At 44.8% G+C, this 14,236-nt stretch overlaps 1 protein-coding gene across 2 annotated transcripts in view; it reads right to left on the bottom strand.

Annotated features, from left to right (window-relative positions):
* Positions 1-13,864, bottom strand: part of arvcfa (ARVCF delta catenin family member a) — a 35,028-nt gene extending 21,164 nt beyond the window's left edge. For both annotated transcript variants that reach the window (XM_034192181.1, XM_034192182.1), the window contains exons 1-3: positions 13,650-13,864; positions 8,434-8,610; positions 2,935-3,539 (exon numbers count right to left, since the gene is read on the bottom strand). In XM_034192181.1, coding sequence (XP_034048072.1) covers positions 2,935-3,539; positions 8,434-8,610; positions 13,650-13,670 — 803 coding nt within the window. In that variant the 5' untranslated portion in view covers positions 13,671-13,864. The remainder of the gene's footprint in view (positions 1-2,934; positions 3,540-8,433; positions 8,611-13,649) is intronic.
* Positions 13,865-14,236: the final 372 nt, after the last annotated feature.

Raw genomic sequence — 14,236 nt, 5'->3', positions numbered from 1 at the left:
CTGGGTCTGGTTTCATAAAGTAGTGTAATTTGTTTAGTCTACTAAGCTTACTTAGTCGACTGGGGTCAGCTGCCCAACATTAGCCGTCTAATCTCCGTTTCGCATAGATCGCTAAACTTGTAGATTAGCCATCTAACGTTAGTCGATGATTTTCATGGGTTGTCTGCTGCAACCATGGCCGAGTTTGGCACACAGTCATCTTGGAGATTGGATGGTGTCGTCGATAACCATCTGAAAGCTCCCACAGGCGTAAAACTTCAGTGCAATCAAAACCTGAGGAAGGGCTGGTAGGGTGTTGTTCCTCCTCATTTGGTGGTTGATGGCTGGAGTTATTATGTCCACGATGAAGAGGATCATAGGCAGACGGAAGCGGTATAGCTGTTGAACCTAAAGATCTCTAATGGATTATTCTGGTCCCGGAACACCCGCTCTCACTACAAGGCTCCATCAAGTGGTGGTTCATGATAGCCGCTATTTTTGAGGTAAGACACTGAAATTTTGTAGACAAAAATAAGATTAGCCTCTTCTGTAGCAGGCTAAAAACTTTAGTCAGCTAACGTGAAATTTTTTCAACTTTGCGCAACAACTGATGTCAAAAGATTAGTCGAATAAGTGAGTTTAGTCGACGAAACAAGATTAGACTGTTGTGTGGGCCGCTGAAGAGGAGGTACTGCTGGCCCACCACCACAAGATGGCGCCCTGCTTGAAGTGCGGGCTTCAAGCACGAGAGGGCGTCGGAGCGACCGGGAGTGACAGCTGTCACTCATCATCCGTACCAGCTGTCACTCATCCACTACTCATCACCACCACCATAAAGGCCGGACTGCAACTCCACCTCCCCGCCGAGAAATCAGCTACCATTCAGGTAATTTCTCTGCTAAGCTTAACTGTGACTAATAGTCTGATCTCATTTGCAGTCGTTTTCCTGTGACGGTGTCCTTATCTGCGGTATTGGCGTTTGGTGTGGACTGCGACGGCTTCGCCTCACACCCCAAACCAGATAAGTGGTTTCACAGGAGCTGCACGAGTGTGTGATTGGAGGTGGAGGTTTTCCCTCCTAACTGTATACAGACTGTGGGATTACTGAGTGTGCGAACCCACACTCATCAGGACTGTCTCTGTTCTCTGCCAGCAGTACCGGGTCTGACTGCTGAAGACAGTGGCCACCTGGGGCGCAGGGCTTGGCGGCTCCGGTGTTCTTCAGCTCCGTTGGTGGTGGAAGCTGTGTGGGATCCGGCTCTTCTCTCGCCAGGCGTCTTCTATCGTCGAGCCTGCCCACACGTCACCTGGTGTATAATTGACGTTCCACCATATTGTTATTGTCTGTACGTCGTTGTGCGATTCACAACATTAAATTGTTACTTTTGGCTTATCCATTGTTCATTCATTAACGCCCCCTGTTGTGGGTCCGTGTCACGACACTTTCACAACATAGACCACTTTGTGAAACTGGGCCCTGATGTGTTTTGGGCCCATCTGGATAGAAGACAGGGACCGAAGGAGACTGATGATGTGCTCGGCCTAATGACCATCAAAGCCTTTGGTGTGTGGAACCACTGCAAGAACAAGGTAAGTGCAGTGTGTATTTATCAACCCGATCTCTCTTGCCAAGTTCGTGATACAGTCACGAAATGGAGCAGATTTTTATGATGGTGTCACAAAAAAATTTCATGAGGGTAACACAAAATTTGGGGTGGCATGGTGGGGGGATTAGCATTAGCATTATTGAGCGAAGGGTGAAATGTAATTAATTTCATGCCGGTATCATGGATAAAAACCAAGCAAACTGAGACTGGGCTGGTATTTTTTGACATATACGTCGCATTGGACTATAAATCTAAGGACCTCTCAAACTTATTAAAATAAAAAAACATGACTTATACTCCAGAAACTATGGTAATTAGGGTTTCTGAATAAAGCTTCCGGAATGTAACACAAGGTAGAACTGGCTCAGTTATCCATTGTATAGCAGTCTGGTGTCCTTACTTGATTGATACCATCTGCTACCCAACCACTGTCCATCTGTGTTGTCGTCATTGTCTAATCTGATTCACAGCTATGAAACAGTTCAACGATTGTGTGTCTGTAAGGTTAATATGTGTAATTATCACTGCAGAACCTCTGTGATAAAATTAGCCAGTGTTGATTTATGTATTGTGCTGCCGTCACGAAATGAGTCACATTTTTATGACACGGTTTTTTTTATTATTATTATTATTACTATTTTTTTTACTATTTCTATTTCTTTTTACTATCCCCTAACTGTAACCTAACCCTCACCCTTCCCCTAACATGAAAAGTGCCACATTTTCGTGACGGGAGCACAAACTATAGATTTATTTACTTTTCACGCTGCCATCAAGAAATGGTGTGAGATTGGGTTGGTATTGTTTGGACGTGCCTGTTACTGCTGCAGTCTAGGACCCTACGGTACAGTTCCTCCCCACTCATCACTTCATTACACGTTTGCATTTTATATTTCCCCTATAGGAACTAGATAAGGAAACTCATTATGGAATGAAATAAGACATTTAAATCAAATTTCCCAGCCTGGTTCCAGGGTATTTTGCAATATGTTCTTGTTATTGCAACCATTGTGCTTTGGGCATTCTTGTTATCGATACCCAAATCAGCTGGCGGTCTGATGTAAAGCAAAGTACAAAATATCTTTTCTATTCCCTGCACAATCTGCATTTCTGCATTGATCTCAACTTTAAATCAAATTTCCTGCAGTAATGTCAGCTACAATGATGTTGAATGAGTAAGAAAACAGCAAAAAGATGTTACAGTCTGTCAACTTGTACATGAAAGGTCGTCTCTGTATTTTACTCAAGACTCTTTTGACACCATGGAATCCACCAGAGTCCTTGAAGTTCTTTTAACGGTCTCTGTGCTGGGACCTGTATTGTTCAATACAGTGTACATTCCTGTTACCTGGTTCTTGATGGCTCCCTGAGGAGCTCCATCGTGGTAATTGGCCTGAACTGGTGGAACCCCCCCAGTGTTGGGTAACTGGCAGCCGGGTTTTCAGACTTGATGTTAAGAGGGGTTTCTGCCCTTTCGCTGAGGCCTTCATTTTCCGTCTGGCCGGTGAGCCCTGTGGGACCGTAGGTGTCCCTGAGGAACGGTAAAGTGTAGTGGGCGCTAGGCTGGAAGTTTTTTACAGGCCAGTAGCTGTGGAGGGCGACACGGGACAGGCTTCCATACCCTGTGCACAGATCACCTCCGAGGCCTCTGTAGCCATCTGGCAGGGTGTAGATCCTGCTCTGCCCATCTGGGTTCACTGCTTTCCCGGGCTGTGCTATCACCTGAGGCTGTTGGGGTGCCACATTAGTGCCGCTGGTTGTTGAGGATGGTGCTAAAGACTCAGAGGGTTCGGTGATGACAGCACCCGGGCGTTCCTCAGTTGGGGAGTTTTCTTGAACCCCTGGAACTGATGTGGGATCAGGTGTGTCGCATGTCTGGGCATTCTCGAGCTCTGACTCTGCAGATTCTTGGGTCTCGGGTTGTTCAGCTTCTGGCTCCACAGTTTTGGACTCCTACAAGGGTTAAGACCACACAGCTATGTCTTTGGCAAAAACAGAACCGCACTTTCTGGAGGTTTCCTTTTCATGCATGCAAGACCTCTGATTAAACATGACTTCATTATCTACGGTGCTTTATCCTCCCCGCTCATTCCTAATCAGTTGTCACTATTTCACTACTTCCCTTCTTTTCTACTATGCCACTAGTAAATAATGAATCCTCCCTTCCTGCCAAAGAATCATGAATTCCCTTTGTTACCGCCACCAGCGATGTTGGACAGAGTTTATGTTTTCACCCAGTTTGTTTGATTGTCTGTTTGTGAACAGCCTGTAACACACAATTTTTCAGATATTGCTATGACATTTTTACAGAGGTTTCCTATCCTGATAGGCAAGAACTGATTCAATTTTCAAGGTCAAAGGTCAAAGTCAGGAAAAATCCCTATCTTTAACATTGAACACATTTTACAAAATTCATAACTCTGTCAAAAAAGATCTAATTTCTTTCATATTTGAGAGCGTTATGAAGGATGGTGTCAGTGGTGGTGCCAAGCTCCCCCCCCAGCTCCCCCAATAATTCTGCCAATAATGTGAAAAACGACTGACAAATTTGTGGATCTCAACTGCAGTTTTGCGCTGAGAATGTCTCAATATTGCGTAACTGATCAAAGTGATGAATGTGTGTTCAGTGATCCACCAATGCTGAATCACCCTTCACAAACAGAATTTTCAGTTTTGCAAATAAACATTTATTTGTAAAAACCCACACACAAGTTACAAATCAGAAAATTGTGTTTGTGGATCACAAACCAAGTGATTCTAAGTGATGTGTGTGTGCATTGATACCACATTTTAGAGGAGCACAGGTGACTAAAACATATACCTTGGTATTTATAAAGCAATTTACTATATATTGTTCATTTTCAACGACATTTTGTGGAGCCCCTCCAACTTTTACCCCAGCTCCCCCTCAGACCCCCAACAAAAATTTCCTGGCGCCGCCACTGGATGGTGCCCTTTACCAACTGATAAAAATTGATGCAGATTTGATCCAGATTACAGATTTTGTGGCCATTTAAATTCCATCCATCCATTTTCTTCCGCTTTATCCGGAGTTGGGTCACGGGGGCAGCAGCTCAAGCAAAGCTGCCCAGACCTCCCGATCCACACACACCTCCTCCAGCTCCTCCGGGGGAACCCCAAGGCGTTCCCAAGCCAGCCGAGAGATGTAGTCCCTCCAGCGTGTCCTGGGTCTTCCCCGGGGCCTCCTCCCAGTGGGACGTGCCCGGAACACCTCTCCAGCGAGGCGTCCAGGGGGCATCCGGAAAAGATGCCCGAGCCACCTCAACTGACTCCTTTCAACGTGGAGGAGCAGCGGCTCGACTCCAAGCTCCTCCCGAGTGACCGAGCTCCTCACCCTATCTCTAAGGGAGCGCCCAGCCACCCTGCGGAGGAAACTCATCTCGGCCGCTTGTACTCGCAATCTCGTTCTTTCGGTCATGAGCCAAACCTCATGACCATAGGTGAGGATCGTAAGGTAGATCGATCGGTAAATCGAGAGCTTTGCCCCCCTACTCAGCTCTCTCTTCACCACGACGGTCCGATACAGCGACCGCATCACTGCAGATGCTGCACCGATCCGTCTATCGATCTCACGCTCCATCCGTCCCTCACTCGTGAACAAGACCACAAGATACTTAAACTCCTCCACTTGAGGCAAGGACACTCCACCGACCTGAAGAGGGCAAAGCACCTTTTTCTGGTCGAGAACCATGGCCTCGGATTTGGAGATGCTGATTTTCATCCCGGACGCTTCACACTCGGCTGCAAACCACCCCAGTGCATGCTGAAGGTCCTGATTTGATGAAGCCAACAGAACCACATCGTCCGCAAACAGCAGAGACGAGATTCTGTGGTTCCCAAACCAGACCCCCTCTACACCCTGGCTGAGCCTAGAAATTCTGTCCATAAAAATAATGACCAGAACTGGTGACAAAGGGCAGCCCTGGCGGAGGCCAACGTGCACTGGAAACAGGTTTGACTTACTACCGGCAATGCGAACCAAGCTCCTGCTGCGGTCGTACAGGGACTGGATAGCCCTTAGCAAAGGACCCCGGACCCCGAACTCCCGGAGCACTCCCCACAGGGTGCGTTGAGGGACACGGTCGAATGCCTTCTCCAGATCCACAAAACACATGTGGACTGGTTGGGCAAACTCCCATGAACCCTCGAGCACCCGATGGAGCATGTAGAGCTGGTCCAGTGTGCCGTGACCAGGACGAAAACCACACTGCTTCTCCTGAATCCGAGGTTCGACCATCGGTCGAATTCTCCTCTCCGGTACTCTGGAATAGACCTTACCGGGGAGGCTGAGGAGTGTGATCCCCCTATAGTTGGAACACACCCTCCGGTTCCCCTTCTTAAACAGAGGGACCACCACCCCGGTCTGCCAATCCAGAGCCACTGTCCCTGATCACCACGCGATGTTGCAGAGGCGTGTCAGCCAAGACAGCCCCACAACATCCAGAGACTTAAGGTACTCAGGACGGATTTCATCCACCCCAGGAGCCTTGCCACCAAGGAGCTTTCTAACCACCTCGGTGACTTCGGCCTGGGTAATGGATGAGTCCGCCTCCGAGTCCCCAGTCTCTGCTTCCTCTTCGGAAGGATCCTCGAAGTACTCCTTCCACCGCCCGACAACATTCCCAGTCAGGGTCATCAGCTCGCCACCCGCACCGTAAACAGTGCTGGTGGAGAGCTGCTTCCGCCTCCTGAGGCGTCGGACGGTTTGCCAGAATCTCTTCGAGGCCGACCGATAGTCCTCCTCCATAGCCTCCCAGAACTCCTCCCAGACCCGAGTTTTTGCCTCTGCGACTGCACGGGCTGCGGCACGCTTGGCCTGCCGGTACCTGTCAGCTGCCTCTGGGTTCCACCTACCAACAAAGATAAGTAGGACTCCTTCAGCTTGATGGCATCCCTTACTTCCGGTGTCCACCACCGGGTTCGGGGATTGCCGCTGCGACAGGCACCAGAGACCTTGCGACCACAGCTACAAGCAGCCGCATCGACAATGGAGGTGGAGAACATGGTCCACTTGGACTCCATGTCTCCAACCTCCCCCGGGATCTGGGAGAAGCTCTCCCGGAGGTGGGAGTTGAATACCTCGCTGACAGAGGGTTCCGCCAGTCGTTCCCAGCAGACCCTCACAATATGTTTGGGCCTGCCAGGTCTTACCGGCTTCCTACCCTCCCAGCGGATCCAACTCACCACCAGGTGGTGATCAGTCGACAGCTCTGCCCCTCTCTTCACCCGAGTGTCCGAGACACATGGCCGAAGGTCAGATGATACGACTACAAAGTCGATCATCGACCTCCGGCTCAGGATGTCCTGGTGCCACGTGCACTTATGGACACCCTTGTGCTCGAACATGGTGTTCATGATGGACAAACTGTGACTAGCACAGAAGTCCAACAACTGAACACCACTCAGGTTCAGATCGGGGAGGCCGTGCTTCCCAATCACCCCCCTCCAGGTCTCACTGTCTCCGCCCACGTGGGCGTTGAAATCCCCCAGTAGAACAATCTCTCTCCTTCTCGCCATTTAAATTTAACATTGAAAACCCCATTTAATGTATATTTTACATTATATCTTAATGAAATGTGCCCCAACCACGCTTATATTTGAAAGTGAAGTGCAGACTGGCACTCGCTATCACCTGACAAAGTTTGATCTGGATCTGATCCAGATTGTGGATTTTGTGGACATTTTAATTTACTTTGAGGCAACTCTGTTGTGATTTGGCGCTATATAAATGAAAATAAATTGAAAATTGAAACATTGAAAACTCCATTTCATGTATATTTTACATTATATCTTAATGAGACGTGCCCCAATCACTGTTATATTTGAAAGTGAAGTGCAGACTTGCACTTCACTATAACCTGAAAAAGTTTGATCTGGATCTGATCCAGATTGTGGATTTTGTGGACATTTTAATTTAACATTGAAAACCCCATTTAATGTATATTTTACATTATATCTTAATGAAACATGCCCCAATCACTCTTATATTTGAAAGTGAAGTGCAGACTGACACTCACTATCGCCTGACAAATTTTGATCTGGATCTGATCCAGATTGTGGATTTTGTGGACATTTGAATTTAATATTGAAAAGCCCATTTAATGTACATTTTGCACTATATCTCAATCAAAAGTGCCTCAATCAGTTTCATTTTTCTGTTATGGATTAACTTACACCAGCAAAATTGGATGGAGGTTCCAATTTTTTGCCTGTTTGTCTTCCAGTTATCAGTCAGAAACCAAAGTGCCAAAAAGCAATGACACATTGTTCAAAGCACAGAAAACCAATGTTCTGTGAAAATTATCTGAAAAAGAATTCAGAAACTGAAAAAGTAAAACAACAACAACAAAAAACAACGTGACAACACCACACAAAAACTTTGATTCAAGTGCGTGAACTAAATACATACTCCTGACATTTGTTCACATCTTAGCTCATGAAAAGCCACTTCTAAAAGGACTTTGACCTTGAAATTTCTTTCCAAGGTAAAAAGTAGTGTTGGTGGAGGTTTGTGCTCTATGAGCACGATGCTCTAGTTCAAAGTGAATTTAGATTGGCATCCGATGAAACAATTTGAGGTCTTTTTGTTGAATTGCAGGATATTTAATCCTCTGATTTAGGAAATTGGCTTTGATTTGACTCTTGTGTAGCAGCACAGGATTAAACATGCAAATGTGAATATAATATATATTAGAATGTCCTATCGCTCGTGCACTTTCTACATCTTTTACTCTCCTCATTCTTGGCAAACATTTAGTAACAAATTCTCTCTTTGCACTTTGTGTTTGAAACTTTATGAAACAAACACACAAAAGAATGTTTGAACCTCATTGTCCGTCTGCTGTGGGGTGTCTATCTCCGTCGAGCTGTCATTGGTCGAGGTCATCATAGAGGCGATGGAACTGGGCGTATCCAGCTCATCATTGGTGGATGGGTTATCAGGCGTGGTCTCTTTAGCCTCTTGGGACACTGACAATGTTGGGGGGCCCTCTGAACTCTGCTCCTGCACCACAAACACAGACATGACCCAGTGAGGCATTTTATTGACCAATTTGACACTTAGGCACCCCTATAGTTTAAATTTAAAATATGTTCACGTTTGTATAATCAGGACATTGGATAAGATGTCCAGAGTTATTCAGATCAGGTCTGGGGGCAAGTTTTGGTGCCATACGGTGCCATGTCCACCAAATGACTGAAAGACTTTGGGTCCCAGATAGCAACCACCCAGGTAGGCAACGGTCCATCTCAGCTCTCAAAAGTAAGCATCCTTCTGCTGCAGCCAGGTCAAATGTGGGCATCCCCTTGGCCTTCTTCTGCCACTGGGGTCCTGAACACTGAAGCACCTGCATGCTGGATCCCGCCCAGAGAAACGCTCCATGTAGCCAAAATGGCTCAATTGATGTTAGCTCTCAGTGCAGGTGGCGCTCCTCACCCTAAGCTCCCTCAGTAACTGCTCATTTGATAAAAGTCATTCAGTGGTACCCAAGGATCCTCCGAAACGACCTAATACCAAAGATGTCTAGTTGTCACCTGAGGCCACTGGTTAGCCTCTAAGACAGAAAGCACCAGGACACTAAAGATTTGGACCTTCCTTCTCCTACAAAGATATCAGCATCACCAAACACTTCTGTCCAGTGACGTCATGACTCTATGAGGTCTTCCCAGGTGCCTCTCAGTCTCAAAGGCCAAGAGTTCAGGAAGTCATTCTAAACCTGGATCTTAGTCTATAATCCAGGTCGGTCACAAACCCAGACAATCCGGTTCCTCACTCAGCGGCGAAGAGCACAGCATCATCCATGAAGTCAAGGTCGGTAAACAAAAGTCAATGTGCAACTATTGATACACTTTGAAGAATTTCCAGAAATACTTTTTAAAGTCATTTTTTTCTTCAGGCAAGTCAGGAGATGCCGAGATGGATATGCATACACACACACACACACACACACACATATATATATATATATGTGTGTGTGTGTGTGTGTGCAGCCACTATTTGTCAAAACAAATACAGAAGAGGATCAAATTTATATAACAGAATTAATTTGTTCATCCCAGTCCAGATAGAAAATAATACCATCACACTATGTCTGCCACGACACGAGATACTAGTCTGATCCTGAATTTATTTCATTATAAAGTTAAAGATGAGGAATAATCAGGGGTGAAAGTAAGAGCTTCACACACTCGCATCATATTAAAGATATTAATATTAAAGACTGCTCTTAACACACCTGCTGCGCCGCTTTTATGGCGAGCTTCTCCGTGAAAATTTCAAATAATATAAATGAAACAGCCACGCTGTGTGAAAGTAAGATTATTAAGTCATTTCTGGACCAAGTTGAAAGAAATCTGAAAAAACTACAGGGTGCTGGAGTGTTCAGTCTAACAAAGAGAAATTAATCTCATTCATGTATATTCTTATATTAGTAGAATATATATAATGTCAAAGCAACTGTCATGTGACCCACCAAACTGAGAGAAAAAGTATTTCCATTGTATGAATCTGCTCTTACAGAATATCTCGGGATGGAAAACCTGATGTGAAGAAAAAAACCAGAGGCTAATTAAAAAGGGATAAATTGGAACTTATGAAAGTGAGACTTCTAACTGGATCGCTAAACGAATGGTGAGATATTTATCACGACAATAACTGAAGTCACAACAGAATACAGATCAACACAAAAAATGTATCATTTTATAACCCTTTTTTGAGAAATTTTAGTCATTTCTTCAATTGTCTTCATCAATTTTCATTGCAAGAATTGTTACAAAAATATTATTAATGTTATGAAACGTGCCAGTCAGACACAATGTAAATGACGGGCCAGTGCAAAAGCTGCAAGCTTTAAATCAAAACAGGATGCAAAATCTCAAACAGGCTTAAAAATATAATAGTGTACAAGACTGTAAAATCTCAAACAAAATAGCAAAATCTCAAACAGTGCTGGAAAATATTAAACAAACTTCAAATTCTCAAACAAGACTGCCAAACTCCAAACCCAATTCAAAATCTCAAGCAGGCTTCAAAATCTTATACAAGGCTGCAAATTTAAACACTGATGCAAAATCTCAAAACAGGCTTCAAATCTCATACAAGGCTGCCAGATCTCAAACAGGCTTCAAAATTTCATGCTGTACATGGCTACAAAATCTTAAGCAGGCTTCAAAATCTCATGTTGTACAAGGCTACAAAATCTCAAACAGACTTCAAAATCTCATACAAGGCTGCCAGATCTCAAACAGACTTCAAAATCTCATGCTGTACATGGCTACAAAATCTCAAGCAGGCTTCAAAATGTCATACAAGGCTGCCACATTTCAAACAGGCTTCAAAATCTTATGCTGTACATGGCTACAAAATCTCAAGCAGGCTTCAAAATCTCATACAAAGCTGCCAGATTTCAATCAGGCTTCAAAATCTCATAGTGTACAAAGCTACCAAATGTCAAAACAAAATTGCCAAACCCCAATCCAAATTCAGAATCTCAAACAGACTGCAACAACCCAAATACGTTGCAAAGTCACAAACAAAGATGCAAAATCTCAAACAAGGCTGCAAAATCTTAATCAGCCTTTAAAATCTTACACAGCCTTCAAAATCTCAAAGAGGCTTCAACATCTCATACCAGCTTCAAAAACCCAGGCTGCAAAATCACAAACAGGTTCAAAATCTCATGCAGGCTGCAAAATTTCAGAGGCTTTAAAATTTCACATGCTGCATAACCTCAAACAAGATGACAAAATCTCAAATAGGTTGCCAAATCTCAAACAGCTTTCAATATCTTATACAGGCTTCAAAAACACAAACAGGTTTCAAACTGTCATGCAAACTGCAAAATCTTGAAGAGGCTTTAAAATCTCACACACTGCATAATCTCAAACAAGGCTACAAAACCTCAGCATAGCAAAATCACCAGTGTAAAACTGTTGGTGTTAATTTAACACTGGTGATTTTACTGTGAGACTGCAATAACCCAAACACGCTGAAAAAACTCACAATCACAAACTGCACAATTGCAAATAAAGATGTAAATTCTTTAATAAGGCTGTAAAATCTCAGCCTTCAAAATCTTACACAGCCTTCAAAATCCCAAACAGGCTTCAATAACCCAAATAGGCTGCAAAAACCCAGGCTGCAAAATCTCAAGCAGGCTTCAATATCTCATAAAGGCTCCAAAAACCCAAATAGGCTGCAAAAAACCCACGCTGCAAAATGTCAAGCAGGCTTCAATATCTCATAAAGGCTCCAAAAACCCAAATAGGCTGCAAAAAACCCAGGCTGCAAAATCTCAAGCAGGCTTCAAAATCTCAAACAAAAATGCCAAGTCTCAAAGAAGGAATCTCAAACAGGCTTCAACATCTCATACAGTCTTCAAAAACCTAAATAGGCTGCAAAATCACAAACAAAGCTACAAAATCTCAAATAAGGCTATAAAAAAATCTCAAGCGAGGTTGCAAAATCCTAAATAAGGGTGCAAAAGCTGAAACAGACTACAAAATCTCATAAAGGGTGCAAAATCTCAAATAAGGCTATAAAAATCTCAAACAAGGCTGCAAAATCCCAAATAAGGGTGTAAAATCTCATACTGGTTGCAAACTCTGAAACTCTTTTCTGTTGCTGCATTAAACTGCACCACATTAAATTGGGCTGCAGTGAACAGCTGAGTGGATGTGGAGGGAGGGCCGGCTTCTCTTTTCATACAGCTCACCACCGAACACGAGAGCCCTCGCATTCATGCACAAAATGTGGGGAAGAGGGGAAATGATTCAGACCCTTGTATGGGTGGGCGAGAGGGCTTGATTGGATATTGTTCGTTAGCATGCCCGTCCAAAAGACGGCCAGAGTCACCCGTCCTCTACAGACAGCTTGATTAAGGAATTGGAGGAGGATAATGGGTTGGACAGCGGCCTGTGAGCTGTCCTCGTCTAATTTGAGCTGCAGGGAAGGCCCGGCCACAGTGAGTCAAAGCTCATTTAAATAACTCACTGCACCCCTCCTAAGTGCGCACACACACACACACACACACACACAAATAGGTCAATTTCTGACTTCAAAAGCATGGTGTGGCGTGGAATAGAAGGCCATGATCGGGTATAATTTTTTTTGTGATCTATTAGATTTTGCAGAACACTTCAAGGGCAAAAGCAACACGAAGCTTGTTTCAAAGTTATCACAGATCCATAAAAGCCCATCTGAATAAATGGATGCTCTCAAATGCTGCGACATCTGCAGATCATGATTGCTTTTTCTGAAACTTGTGTATAAATTAGCTTCAGCAGTCACTTTGTCTCTATCAAAGTGCAGGATTAAAAGCGTCATGTTCCCACAGGATAATAAAACGTGACATCGACCCTCTGATGTCACAAGCCATTAGTCACAACTTTGTCACAACTCATCCACCCTCAGCAGCAGTCACATCTGCATTGGGAATAAAAAAGACATTTCAGCATTGATGCCTGCAGAAATACGACCATGCATTTGCTTTTTTTTTTTTTTTTTTTTTGCACAATATAACTGTATTTACTGCAGGCTAAATTTAGTCTCTTTTGCAAGAAAAGACAAAAGCAGAAAGTTGCAGTAGGGAGCTTCCTGTCATTCCGCTCCTCAAATAGTTAAATGCTGCATGGTCAGATTTAATGTCTCCTTGATGCCTCACAGCAAACACTTAGTGTGTGTGTGTGTGTGTGTGTGTGTGTGTGTGTGTGTGCAACAATTTGCCTTGAGGAGGGGACAACCTCTGCTCATTACACAATTAGAGATTGTCCCCCTTCTTATAAGCTTGCCTATGCAGTTTCCACACATGCATAAGTGTGCACGTTCGCATGCACGCACACACACACACACACATTGCAACATGCTTGATGAAGATGCATCATGTCCCCATGCAGACTGCACACACCAGCAGGTGAACCGACGGACGGCTGCTTCATTCATCATGACAGAGATGTTAATGCAAAGCTGTGAAGGGCTTCAGTTCTCTGCAGGGAAAAAAAGAGGGAGGGTACACAGCAAATAGAGCCATTCCATCACACACTTACCTCTTTCACTTCAGCAGGCATTACCAAATGTGTTCAGTTTCCCCCACAAACGAAGACGCGTCTCCCTGTGAGACGTCTGTTCCTTTGCTTCTGCTGGATTTCTGCTTCGACTCTGCCTTTGAGCATCTGAGGTAGTTCAAACATAAGCAGCCATCCTTCCTCCCAGCTCTCGCTACCACACGTCCGCTCTCTCCCTGGCTCTCTCCCTCCCTCCCTCCCTCCCTCTCTCTCTCTAACTCTATTCCTCTCACAAATTCACAGTGCGGGCACCGTGCACACATTTGCTCAGCACATATAGTGGGAATAAACGCCAGGACTGTCCCTGATTACTGCACTGCCCCTCTCATCTGTGCTGCAGTTAATGTGTGCAAGATGCTGAATCAATCGTGTGATGCTGAGCCTGTGTGTGGTTGAGGTACATGTAACCGCACAGCTCTGCAATCCTGCAGCTTTGGTGCAAACAGGAGTCCCTGTGGGTGCACAAGCAGCTGGAACACAGAGAAGCCTGCACTGGTTCATTCCTATGTCACCCATGTGCAGCACAGCAAGGGTCGGAGGAGGTGACGTCCAAAAAGTGAAGCACTGAC

This window comes from Thalassophryne amazonica, chromosome 17, assembly GCF_902500255.1.
Source record: "Thalassophryne amazonica chromosome 17, fThaAma1.1, whole genome shotgun sequence".
NCBI classification, from domain to species: Eukaryota; Metazoa; Chordata; class Actinopteri; order Batrachoidiformes; family Batrachoididae; genus Thalassophryne; species Thalassophryne amazonica.
This window is presented reverse-complemented; position numbering and strand designations above follow the sequence as displayed.